This window comes from Tursiops truncatus, chromosome 19 (assembly GCF_011762595.2).
Source record: "Tursiops truncatus isolate mTurTru1 chromosome 19, mTurTru1.mat.Y, whole genome shotgun sequence".
In the NCBI taxonomy this organism is placed as follows: domain Eukaryota; kingdom Metazoa; phylum Chordata; class Mammalia; order Artiodactyla; family Delphinidae; genus Tursiops; species Tursiops truncatus.
The window spans coordinates 7,113,271-7,136,988 of NC_047052.1; the positions used below are offsets into that span (position 1 = coordinate 7,113,271).

A 23,718-nucleotide genomic window follows, 5' to 3' on the forward strand; every position below is an offset into this window, starting at 1 on the left:
GTGACATTTCTAAAGAATGTACCAGCAGCGTGACAATAGTGCACATTTTTCATAGTTCCCTTTCCTATCAATAGGAAAACAGACAGTAAGGAAAGGGAACAGAGCACCTATTCTTCTCCTGTTCCATTGCAGGAGGTGAGAGAAATGAGAATTTTGCTCCCTCTCGGCCAGCAACAGGGATTCTCCCTTTTGGGCAAGGAACAAAGTTGGTAGCTCTGCTCATACAAGCAGCAGTGTTAAGAAGTCAGGCAGGAAAATAAACAAACCAACCAACCAACAACACCTGAAAGAAGTCTCTAATCTGCGAGGTAAGTCTGAACTTCCCATACCAGCTTTAGCACAGGAGGAAAAGCTGGACGGAGGTGGGAAACTCTTCCCTTGACTAACCAAATGGAATATTCAAGAAGACCCTGGGTTCTGCTGGCCTCCAATTCTATCCCTGAAGCAGAAGTGGGCTCCAGCGAGGAAAGAATAGAAATCAGTGATCAATGACCTTTCTTTCTAAGGATTCCCATGGCTTTTCTCAATTCCACCTTTCTCACACTGCCGGCCACTCCCAGTGAATGTGCTCTAAGTGTCAGAAGAGACTCATCCCAACCTCACACCCTAAATATGCAGTTTCCTCCAATTCAGGGACGGACTCATATAAACAATTTCAGTGACAAAAGTCTGAAAATATTTGGAACTCAACAGTACTAGACAATTTACAATTATTCAGAGGCATAGGCAACTGGTTAATGATGAATGCGAATATGACTATCAAACTATGTTTTACAATATTTCTACTCATCTTATCGTGTTAACATAAAAATCACAAGTGTCAAATGGTCTTTGAAAATGCTCCTAAAAAGATACCAAAATACTTAGTAGTTGAAAGAGTCACAAAATACCTATGAACAAAGATGTACATTTAAGGTTCTGTATCCATTAGCACATTAACTCTAAACAGAAAAATGAAGGACACTGTATTGGTCTATATCCCATTATAAGAGTCTGTTTTTAAAAACCAGTCTTCCCCCCTTCCACCTGATATGTGCTGCCGCCCAAAGCTTTACTGCCTGAAGGCTAACTGTTTTATCTAACAAAATACTTCACCAAGATCTCATTTTTCCCTAAGCATTCTATTTTTCTAAAACTCTCTGAAAAGAAGAAAATAATTATAATTTACTCCCACAGAGAAATGGAAGCAGCAAACACGAGACATTAGATCATTGTGTGGTGAAGATATTCTTTGGCAACACTTAGGAAAACGACTTCAGTCTCTGCTCTTCTGAGCATGGGGGTCAAGAACTCCACCTGAGTGACAGAGGACGTTTAGATGGACACACGACCTTTACCCTCCATAGAGCTACAGCTGCCATCTTTGATCTCCTTCCTTCTTTGGACTCATGGGGTCTTAGGAGGCAGAGGACCCATGGGAAGCACTCAAATTCAAGGCTGCAGCCCTAACCTGCCAACTGTCACACCCACACCCCCGCACCTCCACCCTTAACCTAGGATTCCCACTTTAAAATTATGCATTTACATTATAGCTCTAGTGCACAAAATGATAGATTTGTATCCTTCTGAAGGATGAATCCAAACAACTCCTTATTTCTCCTAATTATGTTTTCTTTATGGATTATAGATTTTAAGCCTCACTTTGATATCATGAGACAGACCGACTAACAGTGTAAACAACGGATGAGGCGGTTTTGTAATCTGGATGCTCAGTCTCTATTATCCAAATCTAAATCCAAGGAACCAACCTTTCTATGTGGAAAAGCACTTTGCTTGACTCTCTAAATTATATAATGAAAATTACTTTAAGAACACTGAAGAGGACTTGCAGAGGAAAATACACACTGCAAGAAGAGGTAAAAGTCAGAGGGCACAGGTAAAAGGGGAGAACTGACCAGCTGGTGCTCAGTGGAGCTAGGATTTACTTCTATCACATTACTATTACTCAAAATGACAACCCTCAGGAAAGTTCTACAATAAATCTAAACATTCAACACTTCACTTTATGTTAGATTCACTAGTCTAACAAGAATTTTATTGATTTGTTTCATTGTTTGAAACCTTCCGAGAACCTGTCCAGAATTAGAGCATTCACTGCTACTAAGAGTGGCAACCACCGCCTTGTACAAATAAACACATATATTTCACCTGAAATAAGTAATCTATGTTAAACTTAGAGCTCCAATTCACAAGCTCTTAGTTTCCTTAAGAAGCCCAGAGAAAATACTTCTTCGATCTTCTGAAAGAGAACATACTTTAATATTGGTTTTGAAAAACTCACGTTAAGAAAAGGGTTTAATCAAATATGACTGCAAGTACTAAAGAGGAGGAGGGGGAGGGGGAGGGGGAAAGGGAAGGGAAGCAGGGGGAGGGGAGGGAAAGGGGGAAAGGGAAGGGGAGGAGGGGGAGGGGAGGGAAAGGGGAAAGGGAAGGGGAGGAGGGGGAGGGGAGGGAAAGGGGGAAAGGGAAGGGGAGGAGGGGGGCAGGCAGAGGAGGAGAAAGATGGAGTCGATCATTTTGAACCATGGGACTGTAAGCCCTTCAGGACAGATTTCATCTTTTTAAGCAGTTGTAAGGGATGCCTTATAGTAGGTGGATAAAAACAAACAAGCCTAGATCCATCAAAAGATATTCAGGCCTAATGTATTTCCCATCACCATCAGAGGATAGCAAGCGGTAGGTACGGCTGATTTGATTTAAAGACTGCTCAGGATTCAGCAACAGTCTCAGACCGGGGAGCTTCTAGCTGAACCCTTGAGAACTAAGAAACTTAACAGGTTACAATCGCTATACAAAACCCTTATGACAATCACTCATGAGCTGCTATATACACAGGTGACTATGAACTCAGAGCATAAGTGAAAGAAAAGGGGCTTGGGGGCTGACAGCTTGCTCTGCACATAGCAGACAACACTAGTGGACTTTACTGCTCATAAATACAGGGCAGATTTCAAGTACCTAAAGAAAGGATGATAATTTCTGCATCACCATGAAACTTGGACTCCTACAGAGATCACATCCGTCTCCTTAAGAAGTTTCATCAGCATCATCTATGAGTCAAATTTTAGATTTAAATGGCAAAACAGGCTCATCAATAACTAGGCCTTGGAAAGCATCCAGATTAACAGCATAAAATAAATGCTTGTTACAAAACAACTCTACAGGGTTGGATTTATACCCAACCACGTCCTGTGTGACAGGGCAAAGGAAAGGCTTCAACATCAATGGGCAACAAAACTTTACATGATACAGTAAAGCCGTAAGAACAGAGACAGACCCCCTCCCCACAACACAGACACGACAAGAGGACCGAAAACAGCACGGAGCCCAATCAACCTCACTTCACAGATGAGCAGACTAAGGCCCAGAAAAGTTGTCCAAGATGATCCAGGCTGGATTCTAGGCCCAATGCCTCCACTCCACCCCCACTAGACCAGCTTTCTCTCAAAAAACAAGGGCAAAAACTGCCATTCTTATTGTTGGCTAACTCATCAAAGGATCCCAAAATCCTGGGAATCTCTCTTTCCTTTACTCTCCAGGACTAAAAGCTAAACGAACTCACGTTCCAACAGATTCCCTAGAAAAAACAAAATTCCCAAAAGTGGATACGGGACTGGAACCTGTACAGAGCCACTATAATGCCACTGCAGAATCACACGGCAATTCATTGCCAAATCCTTTCACATACATTACCCCCGAAGAACCACAGCTCACGAAAGAGAGGAGTCTGAACTCCACATCAGATCAAGGGAATTGTGCCAGAATGAGAAGAGCCTCAGACATGAAGCAAAGCAAACTTTGCAATATTCAAGAGAAAAGGAAATTTCCTATAAGCCTCAGGGAACCTTTCCCAGAAGGTCTCAGGGTTGCTGAGAAAGGAATGGGTTGCTGTGGGTCGTTGTTATAAGCTATGAATTCAATGTCATCATTCTTAAAGGTCGTCAGCTACATTTAGATTTTGTTTTCCCAACAAACCAAAGGAAAAATGTCATTCAGGATCATGAGAAAATGCTGGGCAGACGGCATGCTGGGAAAGTAGCTTCCCACTTACTGGGGTGAGTGATGAACTATGGAAGCTCCTGCCTGTCCTCCCTGCAGCATTTGAATCTTAGGCTGCGTGACACATACCCTACATAATCTTCTTTCAGGTTATCACTGGGGTTTTGTGGCCGAACTTGGGTTTTTTCTGGCTTTTTCCTTTTATACTGAAAGTGTTTCTAAGGCAGTATGATTGCTAAGACGACCCGGAGGAAAAACAAATGTTAAACCAAAGATAAAGCACAGGAAAAGAGTAAACCAGTAAGGCTAAAACACTTCTATATTTAGTAGAAAGTATGCCAAATGAGTTGTTTTAATTCCTAGTGCAACAGTGCTGGATTGGTTCCCTTGGTTGATGATACAGAAGCAATATATAACATTGTTTCTAAACTGCACAACTTCAGACCCCTATGACAGTTACTAAAACCAGGCTAACTGAAGACATTAAACAAAACTCAGATTTTTATAAAACTTCAGAGACTACCAAACTTTTGAACTCCCAATCCCTATATTAATGATATCACAGACCTAAATGCTTCAGCTTCCCAAGGGAAAATGAGAAACATCAAGTTCTAGAACATACAGACTCATTTTGTTTCAACAGAATTCTTTAAGTTCCATTCAAACAAAACAAAGATGTTATAAAAGCCCAACATCATTGGTGTCAAAAATTAAAGTTTGTTTCTAAGCAGTAACACAAATTAGTCACATTACTTTGAAGTAGCCTTGAGATTGATAATTTTAAAAGAAACCCAAGAACAAATATACCACTTCAACAGTCAAATAAAGTTACAGCAATTAGTCACTGAAAAAACACATATTGACTAATTCATATTTATCTGTAAAATGTCAAAAATATCTGCCCTGCCTACTGGACAAGATGGTTGAAAATGAAAATCAAAGTGAGACAGCATGTGAAAGTACTTAATAAGCACGTAAATCATAACATATTGTGTAAACTCTACCGCTTACTGACTTGTAAAGAATAGTTACATGTGAGTAATGCTGTAGCTTGGTATGGTAAACGAGTAGGAGACTAGGTGTCATTAACCTACGGTCTAATCCTAGTTCAACCATTAAGTGCTAATAACCTCACTGTAATACAGATCACTAATGCCCACCGAGCACCACTTCTTCATCTGGAAAGTAACAGAATTGGATTAGAGGGGTCTGAAGTCCCTTTAGGCTCTGCTACTACGATTAGTAATATTTCACATCTAAATTACTGCTAGCGGGACTTCCCTGGTGGTCCAGAGGTAAAGAATCCGCCTTACAATGCAGGGGACACGGGTTCGAGCCCTGGTCGGGGGAACTAAGATCCCACATGCCGCAGGGCAACCAAGCCCGCGCGCCAGCCAAGCCCGCACGCCACAACTACTGAGCTCGCGCGTCTCAACTAGAGAGCCCACATGCCCTGGAGGCTGCACGCCACTAGGAAGAGAAAAACCCGCAGGCCACAACTAGAGAGAAGCCCGTGCACCGCAACGAAGAGCCCACACCGCAACAAAGAGCCCACGCCGCAACGAAAGATCCCACGTGCCGAAATGAAAGATCCCGTGTACCCCAACAAAGATCCCGCGTGCCGCAATTAAGACCCACGCAGCCAAGAATAAAATAAATAAATAATAAATCTTAAAAAAAAAACTAAAAATAGATAAAAAAATACTGCTAGTCTAAATAACATTTCACATTACTAAATATTCTCGTACGTGCCACCACGTCACAAGCGGATGCCCCACCTTTCCTAATTCAGCAGATATAGCAGTGATACCACTACCTTTGGAAACCTGTGTGCAGACCTGTGAGCGGCTCAAAGCACTATTACCTACTTCTTCACAGTGTGGGTCAAAGATTAAATGAGATGAAGACGCATTTTATCCCTCATTTATCAGACTAGTGAGCTGAAGCCAAGATGAAGTCATCTATGGACAACTCGCAGAAGAGTGAAAGCTGGGAGCAGAAAGCAGGTGCAGGGCTCTTCTCAATCAGGGACAACTGAGCATCTGAAATGGAAACGCACCAGGGCCGGTCCTCTCATGTCCAGTCTTCTGTGGCATAAAGGAAGGCAGTCCCTGCTTCAGCCCATCTGCTAACCACTAGGCACTGGTCTTTCTGTGTGCCAGGGATACGGTAATGAACGAAAGGAAAGTCCCTGGCCTCTTGGAGCTTACACTGTGGGTGGGGAAGATCCACAAAGTAAATGAATAAAATATAGGGTATATTATAGTGGCAAGTGCTATGGAGAAAAATGAACCACGGAAAGGGAATAGAGAGCATGTATTTGGTGATTTGCAATTTTCTTTTAAGCCAGCTGGATGTCACTTACAAAACTACACTAATACATCTAAAGTAGTTTTCCTAACCATTTCCCCAAACAGGGAATACTTTGGATACAGGGAAGACGCTGGCTTGCTGATGCCAATTTTATATTGACTGCTCAAAGCTCTGAACTGCCAGCTGTGAGATATCTGTCATGTTGGCAATCTAAATCCACACTAATGACAACTCACCCCAACCGCACCTTTAAATCCACAAAGAAAGAGTGCAAGTGGATTTAAGAGAGCCAGGAGGAGCCAGAAGTTACCAGAGCGCTTGAACTGCTTCTGACTTAGCACAAATGTCTGCCAATGCAAAGGTTAAAATGCAGTTTGTGTGCCGAGTTCTGCTAGGACAATGCACTAAGAATGCAGCGCACATCATTTTGCCTTTTCTGACCTGTCAATTATAGTGACATTCTCTACTATTAGTCTATATTTAACCAGCTTACTAGGCAGTTTCTCCAGCTTCTAGCATTTTTTTTTTTTATTGAAAGAGTAACCCAGTTTGCAAGAAAGTTGCTGTAACATAACAGCCCTCTCAAGATGTGACACACTTGTATGAGCACTGTCCTATCAACCTTTAATTCACCTCGTTAGCTGAGCTGGCAAACCAGGTTAAGCTTTGTTTTAAATGCTTTCTGTAAGTCGCTAAAATCTCATGGTCCTCGGGCTGTAACAGCATCCTGAGAATTACAGTAAGTCTTTTAGAATGTGCTACAGCTTACTTTAACGTCTATAACGCACTACCCTTCTCTTTAAAAGGAGTTCCCACAAAGGGTGGAAAGTCACTTTTGCGAAGAACTTGGGGCTGGGGGGGAGGGGGTGTCGGATCGTCCATCCTAAGAAAAAGATCCGACAGGGTTTTCCCTCTGCCAACACCCGGAGAGGAGGTATTTGTTTGGCTTCTCCGCGGGAGGGACGCTCCCTGGCCGCTTTCGCGGCGCTGGGCCCGGCCCACTATGTGTCGATTTGGAGGCGAACGGCCGGCAAACTTCACCAGGGATCCGCGGGCTGGGCCGGGGCGAGGAGGCAGCTCTTCCCGGGCGCCGCCCAAGCCCTGCTCGCGGTCGCGGGGCCGGGTCCGGCCCAGGACGGCGTCTGGGGGCCTCCGGGGTTCTGAGGCCCCGGCCAGGGCCGGGCGGTGGGAACTCGAGGAGGGAGGGCGGGGTGACTGAGGTCCGGGGTCAACTCCAGGGGGAGTGGGGTCCTGTGGGGGGCACGGGCCCGGCCCGGCCGAAGCCATAGGAGCTGTCCTGCGGGGAGGCAACGAGTGGGGCCCGGCCGGGGTGTCTGCCGGGAGGGACACCGCGCTAAGCGGTGACCAGAGGGACCCCGGCAGCTGGGGGGTGGGGACCAGGGGCTCCGGGGACACGCCCGCCTCGCCCCGCCCCCGGGCTCCGGGCAGCGCGGCCCCGCCCGGCCCCCTCTTCACCTGATGTACGGGCTGGCAGCCGCCAGGATGTTCTTCTGTACCGGTATCTCCTCCCCGTCGAGGACCAGGTGCGCGTCGCAGAAGCGGGACTCCTCGCGGAAAGAGCTGAGCGCTCGCAGTAGGCGCGTGGCGTGCTGAGGGTCTGACACTGCGCTGCCCTCGGCCATCGCGGCGCCCGCTCCTCAGCCCGCCGGTCGGGATCCGGACGCCGCCCAAACGGACCCCTCGAGCCGCCCGCGTCCAACGCACGCCCCGTCTGCACAGCCCGCTCGCGCCCGTCTGCCCGGGCCGGCTCCCAGCGATGCGAGCAAAATCGGGAGCCTCCGGAACGCGCCTGCGCCGTGCGCCGCTCGAGAGTCCGGCGCCTTTAAGGAGCCGCGGTGTTGCGTCATTTCTGCGCGACGCCCCTGCGCCTTTGTGCCCTCCCTCTTCCCCGGCGTCGCCGGAGGCTGCCAATCCGAAGCCTCGTTCCTCCTACTGAGCTGCTGGTCGCCGAACGGTCGCTGCCGGGCGCGGTCCGCCGCGGAGATTGATCGCTGCAGCGATGGAGGGGTGTGCGGGTAGGCTGGCACTCGGTGGTTAAGCCCGTGGTCTCTGGCGCCGTGAGTCTGAATCCGAGTCTCGGCTCTTCCACTCACTAGCTGTGTTACCATGGGTAAGGTGCCCATCCGTAATTTGTCCGTCTGCAAAATGAAGATGATATCTTAGTGTTGTTGCGGATTCATGGGAGATAACGCTTGTAAGCGAGGGCGCGGTAGTTGTAGCGTTCACTATTTACGAGAGAAAAGGCGCTTCCCAGGTAAGAGCATAGAGACCCGAGAAACCAGGCCTTGAAAAGAGCGTTTGGGTTGCCGGCCAGGGAGGAGATGGAGCAGAAGCAGGGCCTCCTTAGCAGTGATAAGGAAGTTGGTCTTGATCCCGTAGGTGTTAGGAACCATGAGAGGGTTTTTAGCAGGTCGTTTCACGATCACTTAGCCGCTGCGTGGAGAATTGGTGTGTGTGTGTGGGGGGGGGGGGGTTGCCAAAGGCAGAAAAGTGCTTAAATATTGCCGTACTTGAGGGAAGAGAATGGTGGCCTGGATGGAAGGGTGATGATGGAGGTGGACAGTAGTGGATGGATGTAAACAAATAGGCAGAATTAGAAGGGAGAGGGAGTCCAGGATAATGTTCTGGGTTGAGTAACTAATTGCATGATGTTGGTACATTTCAGAGAGAGAGAGAAACGCTGAAGGGGTGGAAGGTAGAGAGGCCAGATGTTCAGATGTGACCAGGCTCCCCACCCAATGAAGATCAAGGTGGTGACAGGAAGCAAATCTGGGGCAGCTTGGCCTGCAGAGCAAGCCCCATACTGTCTGAGGTTTCTGGGAAGGTTGCTAAGGGCACATGGGAATGTGGAATGTAGCACCCGTTTTGTCCACACATTAGGGGCTCAACAAGCTTATAAGAAATTAGCAGTTTCACAAAGGCCAAGGACCAGAAGAATATGTTCAGTATTCCAGATAAGGCAGGATGGGGTTTTCACTGGATCAGCTCAGGCTTTTCCTTCTGTCAACTCAGAGGCTCCAATAAAGTCTTGGATCTTTACCCTGAACCAGTCAAGGATTTGGGGTTACTGGTGGGAATCAGGGTATATAACTCTGGTGGAGTAGTCATTGGCAAAAGAATAGATTGGGAGAAGGATGTTACTAGCGGAAAGTCCAGACATTTCCAGCTCAGTATTATGGATGAAATGATTAAAACGTCTAGGATTGGCTTCCAAACAAAACAAAGGGATGGAGTGAAGTGGGTGGAGGTATAAATGAATCAAAAGTGGCTATGACAAAGTGAGAGAGCGGCATGGACATATATACACTACCAAACGTAAAATAGATAGCTAGTGGGAAGCAGCCGTATAGCACAGGGAGATTAGCACAGGGAGATCAGCTCGGTGCTTTGTGACCACCTAGAGGGGTGGGATAGGGAGGGTGGGAGGGAGGGAGATGCAAGAGGGAAGAGATATGGGAACATATGTATATGTATAACTGATTCACTTTGTTATAAAGCAGAAACTAACACACCATTGTAAAGCAATTATACTCCAATAAAGCTGTAAAAAAATAATAATAATAGAAAAAAAAGTGGCTATGAGTTACTACTTTTAAAACCGGGTCATGGGTACATGGAGATTCATTGTACTCGTCTCTATATTTTTGTGTATGTTGTAAAATTTCATGATACAAAGTCAATAAGATAAGCAGCTGGAGCTTATCTTCTCCGTGATACCTGCCCAGTATTCATGGGAGCAGTCAACACTTCTTTTTAAAGTTATTGCTGTACTTGGAACGTTGCTCTGGCAGGAAAATTACTGTAAGGGGTTTATTTATCCATGTCTCCTGCTAGCTTGTATATTTCAGTGCATCTCCATTTCTAGGTGCCAAGCTCATTGCCTGGCCCTATTAGTGCTCAGTAAATGTTGGATGGATGGAGGTATTTGAAAAATTGTGAATATCAGGCATTTAATAAATGTTTTCTGAATTGCAGTCTGTTTTCAGTTTGTGTTTGTCTTCTTTCTCAACTGGGTCTTTGTTGGAGCCAAAAATGATATATATGACAGAAAGAGTTCCAATCAAATACATAGGTGTTTGATAAACACTTACTGATCAATTACTTGGAATGCTGGTCTATTCTTCAAATGTCAGAGGTTCCAAAACAAAACAAAGAGCTCAAATAACAGAATCACCCTCAGGTAGCCAGTTTTTCCAGAATGGGAGTGTTGCCTTAGTTGAAGTAACTGGAGGTGAATGGGGATTAGTCAGGCAGGCTCTTCCTGGTAGAGGTAACCTTGTCTGGTGTTTTGACAGAAGGAAGGTATGGGAGGATCTGGGCAGAGGGTTGTAGACAGACCAGCATCAATCAGGGGAAAGGTAGTTCCTGGCTTGAGAGTTTCCCCTGTGCAACAGGCAGCAATTCGGCAGAAGATCTTATAAATGCTCTCCATTCCACCCCCACTGTTTGCAATATTCCCCACCAACCACCTGCCTGAATCATTCATATTCATCCTTCAAAATCCAGCTCAGTGACCTTCAGAGAACCTCCAACCAGTTTCTCAGGGCAGAGACCCCATGCTGTGCCATGGTCATGCCTTCTGTGCTGCATTTAGCTCACTGCACTGTAATTAACTGGTTTATACGCGAGCTCCTCCAGGGTAGTAGCTGTGTTGCGTTTACGTATTCCAAGAGACTTGCACAGTGCCTGGTGCTCAGTGGGTTATCCCTGAATGCGTCCCGTAATCTGTTAGAGGTGGCAAGTTGGGTGAATGAGCCCAGGAGGCAGGATATAGCACAGTAGGGGCAGGTGGGACCACAGGGAGCTGAAGAACACAGCCCCTGTGTCAGGCGGGAGGCTTGCCCTCACTTCCAGCTGATTGCTCCAGGTGATGAGGGCCCATGGGTGCCAAATCCAGCGATTTTTCAAGAGATCTGAAAACTCAGATCCACATGTCCAGTGTCCCAGTTTTTCAACATTAGCCACGAATTCCATCTGAGAAAAAAAGATACAGCATGTGTCTGCAGACAGGATCTGGCTTCCATTCATTTCCAGAGGCAATCAGAAGACCATCTTGGTTTACTGAGAAGGGAGTTAACAATGGAAAGAATGCTAGATTCTCAATAAAAATTGTTGAGTTGAACTCAAGTGCCCCAAAAAACCTCACCTTGGTTCGGTAGGGAAGGAAGAGGGCCCAAGTGTGGGAGGAAGGACTTGTGGGGCAGCTGCTACCAGAGCCACTCCTGGTTAGACCATGGACTGTTTCGCAGCCTTTCTTGACATTGCTCAAACCGAGACACCCTTGATATTGTTTATGGCCATCAGAGTGGTGTATTTAGTGTTATTGTTTCCCTACATTCCATAGATAACAGACATCAGCTGTTGTGAAATGTGTAATCTCAGAGATTCGATACAGTCCCAGCAAGTTTCAGTCTCTGGTGGCTATAACTATAGCCTCTTCAGAGGCTAAACAACCCCAGAGAAAGGATTCTTTTTTTCCTCTGAAGACTAAAAAGGATGTTTTCACAAGATACTAACAGTAGTCATTCATTCAATAAGTATTTATTAAGCACCTGCTAATATGATACCTGTTGCAGAGGCACTGATGGTGAAAACAGACATAGTTACCTCCATGGTATCATTGTAGGGACTTTTTATTCTCTGTGCTTTTCTGAACATGTATCATTTTACAGTCAGGAAAAAAACACGTTTCATTTGCAAAAAGAAAATACTTTGCTTCAAAAAATGAACCCTCAGAAGAAAGAAGAATCACCTTGGAGTTTGGGGTTTTATTTTTAAATAAATGTTAGAAAGAGGAATAAGAGTCCAGGAGAAGATAATGCAAAGAAAAAAATTAGTAGTTTGGAAGCGCTTTGGAAAATACTGCCTTCAGTGGATTCATTTTATTGAAGTGAAAACTGAAGCAAGATGATGAAGGACTCAGTCAAGGTCATACCTGTGATCTAGTTGGGCAGGACAGACAGGCCCAGAGCTTCTGCCTTCCAGCCCTGTAAGCTTTTCCATTACACCAAGTTGACTCTTCATAAACATTAATTTGGTTGAGGCAGTCTCTTCTGATTCATTTTAAGGCAGTCTTCAAATATTTTATTAGGTAAATCTGTCATTTGTCCAAAGCTATATATAGCTCCTTTCTTTCCGAGAATCTGAGCTCTTCCAAATTGCTGAGTCAGAGAACATCTCAGTATTTATAACTCTTGAGAGTTGATTCTGTATATTTACACAATATTCAGAGAAGTGTCTCAGAAACCAGTGAACTAATTAAGCTGTAATGAAGATAGTGTATGTTTCTGGGCAAATCCATGCTGTATTCCCAGCACCTGGCACAGGGCCTGACACACAGTAGGTACTCAATAAATATTTGCTGAATGAATAAATGTTAATAAGTAGGGAGAACTGGGATTTTTCTATCCACAAGGGATTACTTCGCTTGTTGTTTTCCACAGTACCCCCATGAACTCCAAGCTGGTCTATGCAACAGCAGGCTAACATCTCTGGTTGAAAATAAACTCCTGATTTTACCCCTTAAACCTAATCATTCCCCAAATAAAGTGGTAGCATCATTCGTTTAACCAAGGACAGAGATTTCGGGACATTCTTGCTCTTTTTTCTCATGCCCTTCATCCAATTCACTAGCAAACCCTGCAGCTTCTCCTGCAGACTGTGTCCTGAGTCCAGCCTCATCTCCTGACCCCCATCAGTACCACCCGAGTCCAGCCACCAGTCAGCTCCCCCTGGACTCCTACAATAGCCTCCTAGGCTGTGCTCCCTGTTCCTCTTGCCTGCTTATTAGTTCTTTCTCGCTGTAAGTTAATCAGATCCAGTTGCTTCCCAAAACAAAACCCTCCAATAGCTTCCAATCAAACTTAGGGAAAAAAAGTCCAAATTAGAAAGCCCTGAGAGATGTGGGCCTCGTACTTCCTCTGTGATGTCATTTCCTACCACTGTCCTCTCCCTCGATGTGCACTAACCAAACTGGCCTTCTTGCTGTTCCTTGGACAGGCCTCACAGATGCCCACCCCAGGGCCTTTGCACTGGCTGATTTCTAAGCCTGGAAATGTCTTTCCTCATATTCTCAGACTTTGATCTTTCCTTCTGCATACATCAGAGCTCAAATGTCAGCTCCTCAGAGAGGCCTTCACTTATCTTCCTGTATAATGAATGCTTCCCTCAACCTCCTTCATTTTTCCTCACTGCATTCAATGAGTACCTAAAATAATATATGTTTATTTGTGTATCGTGTGTCTCCTCTGATTATAAGTTTCATGAGGCCTGGAAGGGACTTCCTAGTTTATTTATCACTGTATCGCCAGCCTCTAAAACAATGCATGGAATATAACTGATACACAATAAATATAGACTTACTGAAAGAAAGAAACAGACTGGAGGAAGGGAGGAAGGGAGAAAATCTTCCTGGATCTTTTCGTCCCTTGCTGCCTAACCTGACCTTGCCAATGTGGAGAAAGATGAATTATCAAGAGTGATTCAAAGGACGTGAAACTTCCAAGCCTCAGAAGGTCACGATATAACAGCTATGGGCAGAGGTCGCCCCAGTTACTTCTTTCAAACCAAGTCCTGTGCGAGAACCTTTATTTCCTCCTTCGAGCCACACCATTTTCCACTTTGTACTCTTTAAATGTAGTATGTTGTTGATATGCCCAAAAGCATGCAAAAGATACTCAATTTCTGTCCTCCCTCTAGAATTCTAGCCAATACGCTGCTGATTTATTCTGCAGCATTTATATCATGTAAGTCATTTGCCTGCTCCTTAGACCTGTTTTAACATGAAGTCATTTGAATTCCTTTAAGTCATTGGATTTCCTCACTACCTCCCCACGGGGTCTCTTTCTCCTATTCTTGCAGGCTCCGGGTTAATTACTCCGCTTCTTCAGTTTCTCCCTCTGTAAAACTAGCATAATCGTAGTAACTTCCCAGAGCGGTTGTGAGGATTAAATGAGATGATACTAGTGAAGCACTGACAAGAAGGTCTGGCACATAACAGGTGCTCAGCAAGTGCTAAGTGTTCTTATGTTTATGATCGCTGTCATCACCACAGTCGTCCTCCTGGTTTTCAATGGCATTTTTCCCAGCTCACGAATTATTAGCTTCTGGTTGACTTTCAAGTCAAAAATCTAGTCTCTTCACCTCTACAGTCCGGGCTCCACCAGCTACCTCCTCTCGGGTCTGGCTTGACAACTTCACGTCTCACTTCTCCCTGATGTAAATGCTGGACTGTAGTGAACTTTAATCTATTTTCTGACTCCATCTGCCATTTTCCCTTCCTATTCCAGCTCTTTAAACATCGCTATTCTACTGCTTTTTATTTCATGCTCCATGTATTGTATTTGATTTTTTAACATTTAAATTCATTCTTATATTTTCAGAAATCTGTTAGACATCTTTGCCTAGCAAGGTTTGAAACTAATTAACACTTTAATATATTTATTATCTTGGAAAAACATCTTGATTGAGGTATAACATAAAGTGTACGGCTCAGTGAATTGTTCCATGTGGATACACCTGTGAACTCACCATCTGGGTCAAGATAAAGAACATTCCCAGTAACCCAGAAGGTTCCCTCAGTGTTTCCAGTTAGTACCTCCCACAGGAAACCACTGTTCTGACTTCTATCACTATTGATTGGTTTTTCCTATTCTTGAACCTTTGCATTTGGCATATTTCACTCCATACAGTGTCTTTGAAATTCTTCCATTTGTTACTTTGAAATTCTTCCATTTGTTACTTGTAGCAATAGTTGGTTCTTTATTACTGTGACTCTACCACTGCGTGACTATACCACCATTTATGTATCTGTTTCCCTGTTGGCAGATACTTGGACTGTTTCCAGTTTGGGGCTATTACAATAAAGCTGTTATGAACATTCTCAAACACGTCTTTGTTTGGGTGGACACATGCGCTTTTTTCCCTTGTGGATGTGCCCGAGTTCCATTGCCGGGTCACAGAAAAGGCATATGTTCAGCTTCAGCAGACGCTGCCAGTTTTCCAAAGTGGCTGTACCAAACTACACTCCCACCAGTCATTTATGAGAGTTCCAGTTGCTCCACATCCCTCAATAATCGGTGGTGTCTTTGTTTTAATTACACCCATTCTGGTGAGTGTGTAGTGGTATCTTGTTGTTTTAATTTGTATTTCCATAACGAATAACAATGTTGGCACCTTTTTATATGCTTTTTGATCACTTGTATCTTTTTTTAAGTGCTTGTTTAACCTTTGTTTCATTTTTAAAAATTGGGTTTTCAAATCGATTTTTTTAGGAGTTCTTTTATTATGTATATGGAACACAAATTTCTTCTCCCAACCTGTGGCTTCTGGAGGATCTTACAGAAAACCCCAAACGCACTTTTTGGCCAACCCAATACTTTCCCCGTAGAACATCGGTGTAGATTACATTCCCTGCGTGCCATGATCCTGTCTTTCTCATCCTTCACTGGTCCCCCAAGTCCCTGTGCCTGTCTCATGAGGTGTCCCACCATCTGGCCCACTCCTCCCTCCCCACCCTCACCTTCTAGACCCACACCGCCCTCCATCCCAGACCCTGTGCACAGACCCAGCTCTTCATCCTGCCACCTCTTCCCTCCTGCCTGGGCTCCTTCTCCCATGACTTTGGTGCCTGAAAAACTGCTCGCCGCTCCAGCGCCTCCTCTGTGAAGCCTCTCTTTGTGACTTGAAATCTGCCTCTGGAACCAGACTGCTGGGTTCAAACCCTCCTTCTGTCCCTTTCCAGCTCTGTGGCCCTGAGGTTTAAATGGCCTAAACCTCAGATTCCTCACTGGGAAAAATTGTGGTTCCTGCTATATATGGTTTTGTGCAAATAAATGAGATGATCCAGGTACAACTGTTTAGCACAGTGTCTGGCACATAGTAAGTGCTCTGTAAATGATTTAAAAAAAAATGTCAAGGGGTTTCCCTGGTGGCGCAGTGGTTGAGAGTCCGCCTGCTGATGCAGGGGACGCGGGTTCGTGCCCCGGTCTGGGAAGATCCCACATGCCGCGGAGTGGCTGGGCCCGTGAGCCATGGCCACTGAGCCTGCGCGTCCAGAGCCTGTGCTCCACAGCGGGAGAGGCCACAGCAGTGAGAGGCCCGCGTACCGCAAAAAAAAAAAAAAAAAGTCAAAAATAGTCATACCCATCACACTAATGACATTTATCTGTTAACATATTGGTCTTTTCACTAGACTGGGTGTTTCTTGAAATCAGAAGTCATTACCTTAACTTTTGGAGTTTGTGGAGTTCTTAGTGCAGTTTGCTGTGCAGGGAGCTTTACGTCCATTACTCCAACAGATGTTTACAACAACCTGCAAGGTAAGTATTAGGATCTCCATGCCATGGGTTACAGAACTGAGGCTCCAGCCCACATCCCTCAGCTGATTCATAGAGGAGCCAGGATTTTGACTCCCTGATTCACTGCAAAGTTTTTAAGCCATTCATTGGACATTCTTGCCTCTCCATGTGTCCCCAGCACCTACACAATGAGCTTGGTAAATATCTGATGAGTAGAACTGAGTCTAATAAACCCCAACGTACCCAAGCTTGTCAGAAAAGAACATGGGTTTATCTGTGCTGCTGAAGTTTTGAAGCTGACCCACAAAGGCCAAGCAATTAGAGACTGAGATCCTTCTGGCATAACAGACAGTACCTAGAGCAGGTGCCTGCTTTCAACTTTTCCCTCTCAGGAAACAGTGGTTTTAACATCAGTAAGTTGAAGGTGTGCTCTTTAATTGACACAATGCTACTTTTCCAGAGGAACAGGTTGTCGCTTTTCACAAAATTTGTCCTATTTAATGAAACGTTGTTTGCTATCTTAGTTACCTACCATCTCACCAATTGCTATATTACAGTCCCAAGCTTTTAAAATGCTGTACCAAGAGTCTTGGGAAGATCCTTTTCAGGCAGATTCTGGAAGCTTGGCCTCTCCAGCTCAATTGTAAATACCTTGAGAGCAGGAATCACCTCATATCTGTCTTTATCTCCCATGGCACCTGACTCAGTTAGGCAGGAATTCAATAAGTATTTGCCAAATCCATTACTGCCTGCTTATTTCATGCTGGGGACTGGGCTAAGCCTTGGGAAGGAGAAAGGAGGAATCACATTCAGATCTTACCCTCCAGGAGCTTCTAGGCCAACCCAGGAGTTAAGAGTCAAATGTAAACAAAAAGCATCTGATATGGAAAACTGTGTTTGTAATGGGGATTATAGCAGAGAGCTACACTGGGGTACCGCCCTCCCCCCACCCCAACACACACCCAAAGCACCATTTGTACCTAAAGATTGCTGGGAAGTTCTTTGCTATTAAAATAAGCATGGACATACTGTGGAGTACACTCTAACATGTATATGCACTTTAAGGTAAAACGCAGATTGCAAGGTGCTATATTTGGTAGACCTGTGCCCCCACCTTTCTTTAGCTCCCCTCTCCTCTGCCTCCAGGAATGTTTTGGTGGGTGTGATGCTGAACACTGCTATTGGCATCAGACAAAACCGGGTTTTCATTCAGGCTCTGCTCCATCACTTTCTAGCTGTGTGATTTTGAGCAAATGGTCTGAGCTCTCTGAACCTCAGAGTATTCATGATTTTTATGAGGGTTAGTGTTTCATGTAAAGCTTTTGTCACATACACAGTAGCTTTTATGCCTGTTGTGAGAAAACAAGTGTGGGACGGATGGATGGATGGACGGAGCAGGGAACAGGCCAGACTTGCCACAGCAAAAAAGGCACATTCCCTCTGACATGAACACTTTGCAATTCTATAGCATTTTATACACTTGAAGCATTTTCATAATCACACAAAAATCAAAGAAAGTAGAGCCATCCCAATTCTACCTATGAGAAAAACTGAAGCCTCAAGAAATGCCCAGAGGGACTTCCCTGGTGGCGCAGTGGTTAAGAATCTGCCTGCCAATGTAGGGGACACGGGTTCAATCCCTGGTCTGGGAAGATCCCACCTGCCACGGAGCAACTAAACCTGTGCGCCACAACTACTGAGCCTGTGCTCTAGAACCCATGCACCACAACTACTGAGCCCTCGTGCCACAACTACCGAAGCCTGCGTGCCTAGAGCCTGTGCTCCCCAACAAGAGAAGCCACTGCAATGAGAAGCCCACGCACTGCAAAGAAAAGTAGCCCCTGCTCACTGCAACTAGAGAAAGCCCATGCGCAGCAACGAAGACCCAGTGCAGCCAAAAATAAAGAGTCTTGCAAAGACTGAGATCGGTCATCTTGAGATTTGAGCCACTGCCTGGTTCAGCATCTTTAACACAACAGCTTGGGGACTTGTTAGGCGATAGAGGATGGGGAGAAGGGGGCCTGCCTTTCAAACTGCTGCCTTTCCTTTCTGAGCTGTGTACGGCCTGTTAATTTGACCTACATGTTGTGAGACACAGAGTCACAGAATCCTCACGGCTGGGGTAGTGCAAAAGTCCTTCACTTTCCCTGTTGAGAAGCTGATACAAGCGATGGACTCTACTCTCCTTAAGAACATACAGACACACAAAAACTCACATACAGTTTCAGGAAGCCCCGGGTGCCCTGAAGCCCCTCCACCATGCCCCCTAAGGCACTCAAGCCCCCTCTACAGAGACCATCCTGAGCCTGACCAACTGCAGAAACCACAAGCTCATTTCCTCCAGCAGACCGGTAGAAACAGTAAAACCCAACATAACAAAGCCCTGCAACTTCAGCCAGGGACAACTCCCCCACCCAGCTCTGCAATCATCCGAATTCTAAGTCTATCCTTCAATAAATGTCCAAAGCCAAACCATCCATTTCCCTCCCAGACTTTTGCAAGTCTTCGTGGAGATAATTGAGGTTATCTGTGTTTTAGAAATAAAAATTGCCAGTGTGTTAATAGAACAGGGAGACCCGTGAACAGGATTAATACAGAGGTTACCTAGAGTCGATTGGCTTCACCACAGGCAACGCCTTCATTGTCATGAAAGCCAAGATTGAGCACAAAAGATAAAGAACCGGGTCAGCGGCGAGGGAAATTTGGTGAGGCATTCAGTTCATGTGTTCGTTCAGCACTCATGTATCGAGCACTTACTACATGCCAGGCACTGTTCTAGACCCCCAGGATACATCTGAGACTAAAACAGAAAAATCCTCACCCTGAATGTAATCTTTGAGCTTACATTCTAGTGGGGGAGATGGACAAATGCCAATAAACATAATAAATAAGTCAATTTTATAGTATGCTAGAAGGCAAAAAGTTCTAGGGGGGAAAAGGAATTAAGCTGGATAAAGGGATCAGGAGTGTGTGTTCAATGGAGGAAGCAAGTTGCAGGGTTCAACTAGGGTCAGGAAACCTGCATTGAAATAACATTTGAGCAAGACTTGAAGGCGAGGAGACCACATACACATCTTGAAGCCAAGATGATGCCAACGACAATACTCAATGGCTAACATTCACCTATTCACTCAACCAATATATACTGAGTACATTAAGAGCTAGGTGCTTGTGGTCGGCTGAATAACGGTCCCCAAAGATATCCAGGTCCTAACCCCTGGAACCTGTGTATGTCACCTATATGGCAAAAGGGACTTTGCAGATGTCACAAAGTTAAGGATTTTGAAATAGGGAGATTATCCTGGATGATCCAGTGGACCCTAAATGTAATCATGAGGGTCCTTATTGCAAGAGGGAGATTTGACTTCATAGAAGGAAAAGAAGTGATGTAACAAACGTATGGATACCAAGGTGGGGAAGTGGCGGGGAGGGGGGCGTGTGTGATGAATTGGGAGATCGGGATTGACATATATACACTAATATGTATAAAATGGATAACTAATAAGAACGTGCTGTATAAAAAAATAAATAAAATTCTAAAATTCAAAAAAAAAAAAGTGATGTGACGATGAAAGCAGGGAAGAAAAGGTGAAGTGAGGCGGGACCATAAGCAAAGGAATGAGGGAGCTGGAAAAGGCAAGGAAACCGACTCTCGCCTGGAGACTCCAGAAGGAAGCTGCCCTTCTGACACCTTGATCTTATTCCCATAAGACTCACTGTAGACTTCTCACCCCAGAACTGTAAGAATAAGTCTCTGTTGTTTTATGCTAACAGTTTGTGGTAATTTGTTACGGCAGCCATAGGAACCCAATACAGCGCTATTTTAGACAGGGATATTGTGAGAAACAAAACTGATGGAAATCCCTGCCATGTGGGTGTCCCGCCCCTGACCACTCATTCTGCGCCTGGCACTGGCCTGTGCCTTTGATACACAGCATCCTTTTAACGATCACATCCGTCCTAGGGGACGGCTGCTATTTGAACTGAGACCGTGTAACTCGGAGACCCTGTTCTCTGACCATTGGAGGGTCTTCTGGTCACGCCCCATCAGACTATGGCTATTTTGGGTGTGCCAGTGATCTGCTTATGTCATCTCTGATGCCACTGGTCACTCTGGGTGCCTGGGACACTGTCCCCATCCTCTCTCACCACACCAGGAGGAAGGCCCTTCCGAAAGAGAGAAGGAACAGCCTTCGCTTGGGGCTTTACGAGTAGCATCCTCTGCATGAACTGCCCCCATAATTTTCTCTAACTCAGATGGTTAGAGGCAACTAAGAGGCAGACACTTCTTCTAAGGGCTACAAGAACATCATTTAATCCTCACTGTAGCCCTGCGAGGTGGGTTCTAATGTTATCCCCATTTTACAGGTCAGGAACCAGAGGCACAGAGAGTTTAAATAACTTATCAAAGGTCTTATGACTAGTGAGGGTTGGGAGCCAAGATTCAACCTCTTAACTGTTTTTAAGGCCCATAAATAAAATAGCTAAAATTTATTGAAAACTGCTATGCGTCAGGCAATCTTCATTTAAATTTCATGACTCTCTGAATGAGGGACATGTACTATCTCTATTTTATGGATGATGAAACTGAGGCATCACCAGGTTTCGAGAGGATCAAAACCCAGGCAGTGAGCCTGGAGTCCCTGTTCCTTTAATTAACTACCCACTTTTTCCCAGGCACTCAACGAAGCCCTGAGGGTGAAGAAGTGAATGAGATTAAGACAGTAAAAGTAGTGGTTAAGAGGTTAGACTTGTGGTCTCAGGAACCACCTGTGTGACCTCGGGAAAGTTACTTAACTGTTCTGAGACTCAGTTTTCTCATCCCTAAAATGAGAATGGTACCAGGACCGACCTCAGGGCTGTTGCAAGGATTACATGAGAACCAGCACTTACAGTGAGGTGTCAACACACATCAGCTGATGTTATCCTGTTGTTACTATTATAATAAGCTCTGTTCCTGCCCTTAACCACAGAAGATGCACAAACAATGTAGACATCACTGTTCTTTCCACATTGATTCTGATGATAATTTAAGGAACCCTGAACTAGGCTAAGACCTCCTGCCTGCCCAACCCAAAGGGCAGACTGAAGACAAAATCAGGGAACCCATGCCTCTCACTGGTCCCAACCTCCTGGAATGGATTAGCATCTCTAGGAACACCCGTCACCCTCGGCCCTCCTGGGACACAGTAGATGTACTTAAGGAAAGAAAAAACCTGGAAAATCCTACCAGGGGATGTGACTCTGAATTGAACATGCATACACTGGACTTACCTGGAACTTCGCCAGGACCCAGCGATGAAGATGGAGGAAGACACTAAATCTCCACTGACTGAGGCTCCGTCTTGGTTTCCTTGTCTCTGAACCAAGGCCTTGCTGGAACCAGCAGAGAGCTGCCCTACGGTTTCTTTTCACTGGTTGAAGGAACAATCTTCAAAGGAATGGTGGAGGAAAAGGAGATACATTTTGTTTCCTGTGTGGAAGAAAGATTTATCAACCCTACATGGTGACTTTTATGTTAGGACAATTGGATATCCATATGCAAAAAAATGAAGCAGGACCCCTACCTCACACTGTACACAAAAATTAACTCAAAATGGATCATAGACCTAAATGTAAGAGCTAAAACTATAACATTCATCTTTGGGACCATAGATTAAGTACATCTTTGGGACCATAGATTAAGTTATGGTTTCTTAGATATGACACCAAAAGCAGAAGAGATAAAAGAAAAATTAGATTAAATTGGACTTCATCAAAATTTTAAACCATTTGTATTTCAAAAGCACCATCAAGGCTTCCCTGGTGGCGCAGTGGTTGAGAGTCTGCCTGCCGATGCAGGGGACACGGGTTCGTGCCCTGGTCCAGGCATGCCGCAGAGTGGCTGGGCCCGTGAGCCATGGCCGATGAGCCTGCGCATCCGGAACCTGTGCTCCGCAGCGGGAGAGGCCACAACAGCGAGAGGCCTGCGTACCACAAAAAAAAAACAAAAGCACCATCAAGAAAGTGAAAAGACTACCCACAGAATGGGAGAAAATATTGCAGAGCATACATGAGTAGATACTTCCCCAAAGAAAATATACAAATAGCCAATAAGCACACGAAAATATGTTCAGCATCATTAGTTATTAGGAAAATACCAGTGAAAACTATAATGAGACACCACTTCATTTTACCTAGGATGACTGAAATAAAAACAGCCGACAATAACAAATTAGGGAGGATGTGGACATATTGAAACTCTTAAATGCTGCTGGTGAAACTGTAAAATGGTGCAGCCACTTTGGAAAACAGTTTGGCAGCTCCTCAAAATGTTAAACATATTGATACCATGACCCAGCAATTTCACTCATGGGAATATATTCAAGAGAAATGAAGACATACGTCCACATTAAACACTTGAACATGCGTGTTACTCATGACAGCTCAAAAGGAGAAACAACCCAGATGTCTCTCAACTGATGAGTGGATAAACAAAATGTGGTATGTTCATACAATGGAATATTATTTAGCCACAAAAGGAAAGAAGTACTGATTCATACAACAACATAGATGAACCTTGAAAATATTAGGCGAAGTGAAAGAAGCCAATCACAAAAAACCCTACATATTGCATGATTCAATTTATATGAAATGTCCAGACTAGGCAAAGTCATAGAGATAGAAAGTAGATTTATGTTTGCCTAGAACTGGGGGGAGGGGATGCACAATGAGGGGGGACTGTTCATGGGTACAGGGTTTCTTTTGGGGATGATGAAGATGTTCTAAAAATAGACAGTGGTGATAGTTACACAATAGTCGATATACTAAAAATCACTGAATTGAATACTCTAAAAGAGTGAATTTTATGGTATAGGAATTAGATCTCAAAAAAGCTATTATTTAAAAAAATTACCGGGAATTCCCTGGCGGCCCAGTGGTTAGGACTCCATGCTCTCATTGCCGAGGGCCTGGGTTTGATCCCTGGTTGGGGAACTAAGACCCCACAAGCCACGTGACGTGGCCAAAACAAAAAAATACTGTCGGTCCTTGAAGAAACTATTGGAGACTTCTCTTTAGTTAATGCCAATTCCACTTCTTACCTGAG

At 44.9% G+C, this 23,718-nt stretch overlaps 2 protein-coding genes and 1 long non-coding RNA gene across 15 annotated transcripts in view; 1 reads left to right on the forward strand and 2 right to left on the reverse strand.

The window, feature by feature from the left end:
* Positions 1-7,955, reverse strand: part of GAN (gigaxonin) — a 90,548-nt gene extending 82,593 nt beyond the window's left edge. For all 13 annotated transcript variants that reach the window (XR_012328151.1, XR_012328153.1, XR_004523268.2 and 10 more), the window contains exon 1: positions 7,789-7,955. Coding sequence is in view for 8 of the 13 variants with exons in the window: in XM_073796438.1 (XP_073652539.1) it covers positions 7,789-7,955 (167 nt within the window). In the remaining 5 variants the exon portion in view is untranslated. The remainder of the gene's footprint in view (positions 1-7,788) is intronic.
* A 285-nt stretch (positions 7,956-8,240) lies between these two features.
* On the forward strand, positions 8,241-10,307 carry LOC117309011 (uncharacterized). Its single transcript, XR_004523271.2, has 2 exons — positions 8,241-8,587; positions 8,999-10,307. It is a non-coding gene; the product is annotated as an uncharacterized lncRNA (long non-coding RNA).
* A 5,208-nt stretch (positions 10,308-15,515) lies between these two features.
* BCO1 (beta-carotene oxygenase 1) overlaps positions 15,516-23,718 on the reverse strand; it is a 69,929-nt gene continuing 61,726 nt past the window's right edge. The window contains exons 17-18 of the mRNA XM_073796446.1: positions 21,906-22,597; positions 15,516-16,645 (exon numbers count right to left, since the gene is read on the reverse strand). The gene's annotated coding sequence lies outside the window, so the exon portion shown is untranslated. The remainder of the gene's footprint in view (positions 16,646-21,905; positions 22,598-23,718) is intronic.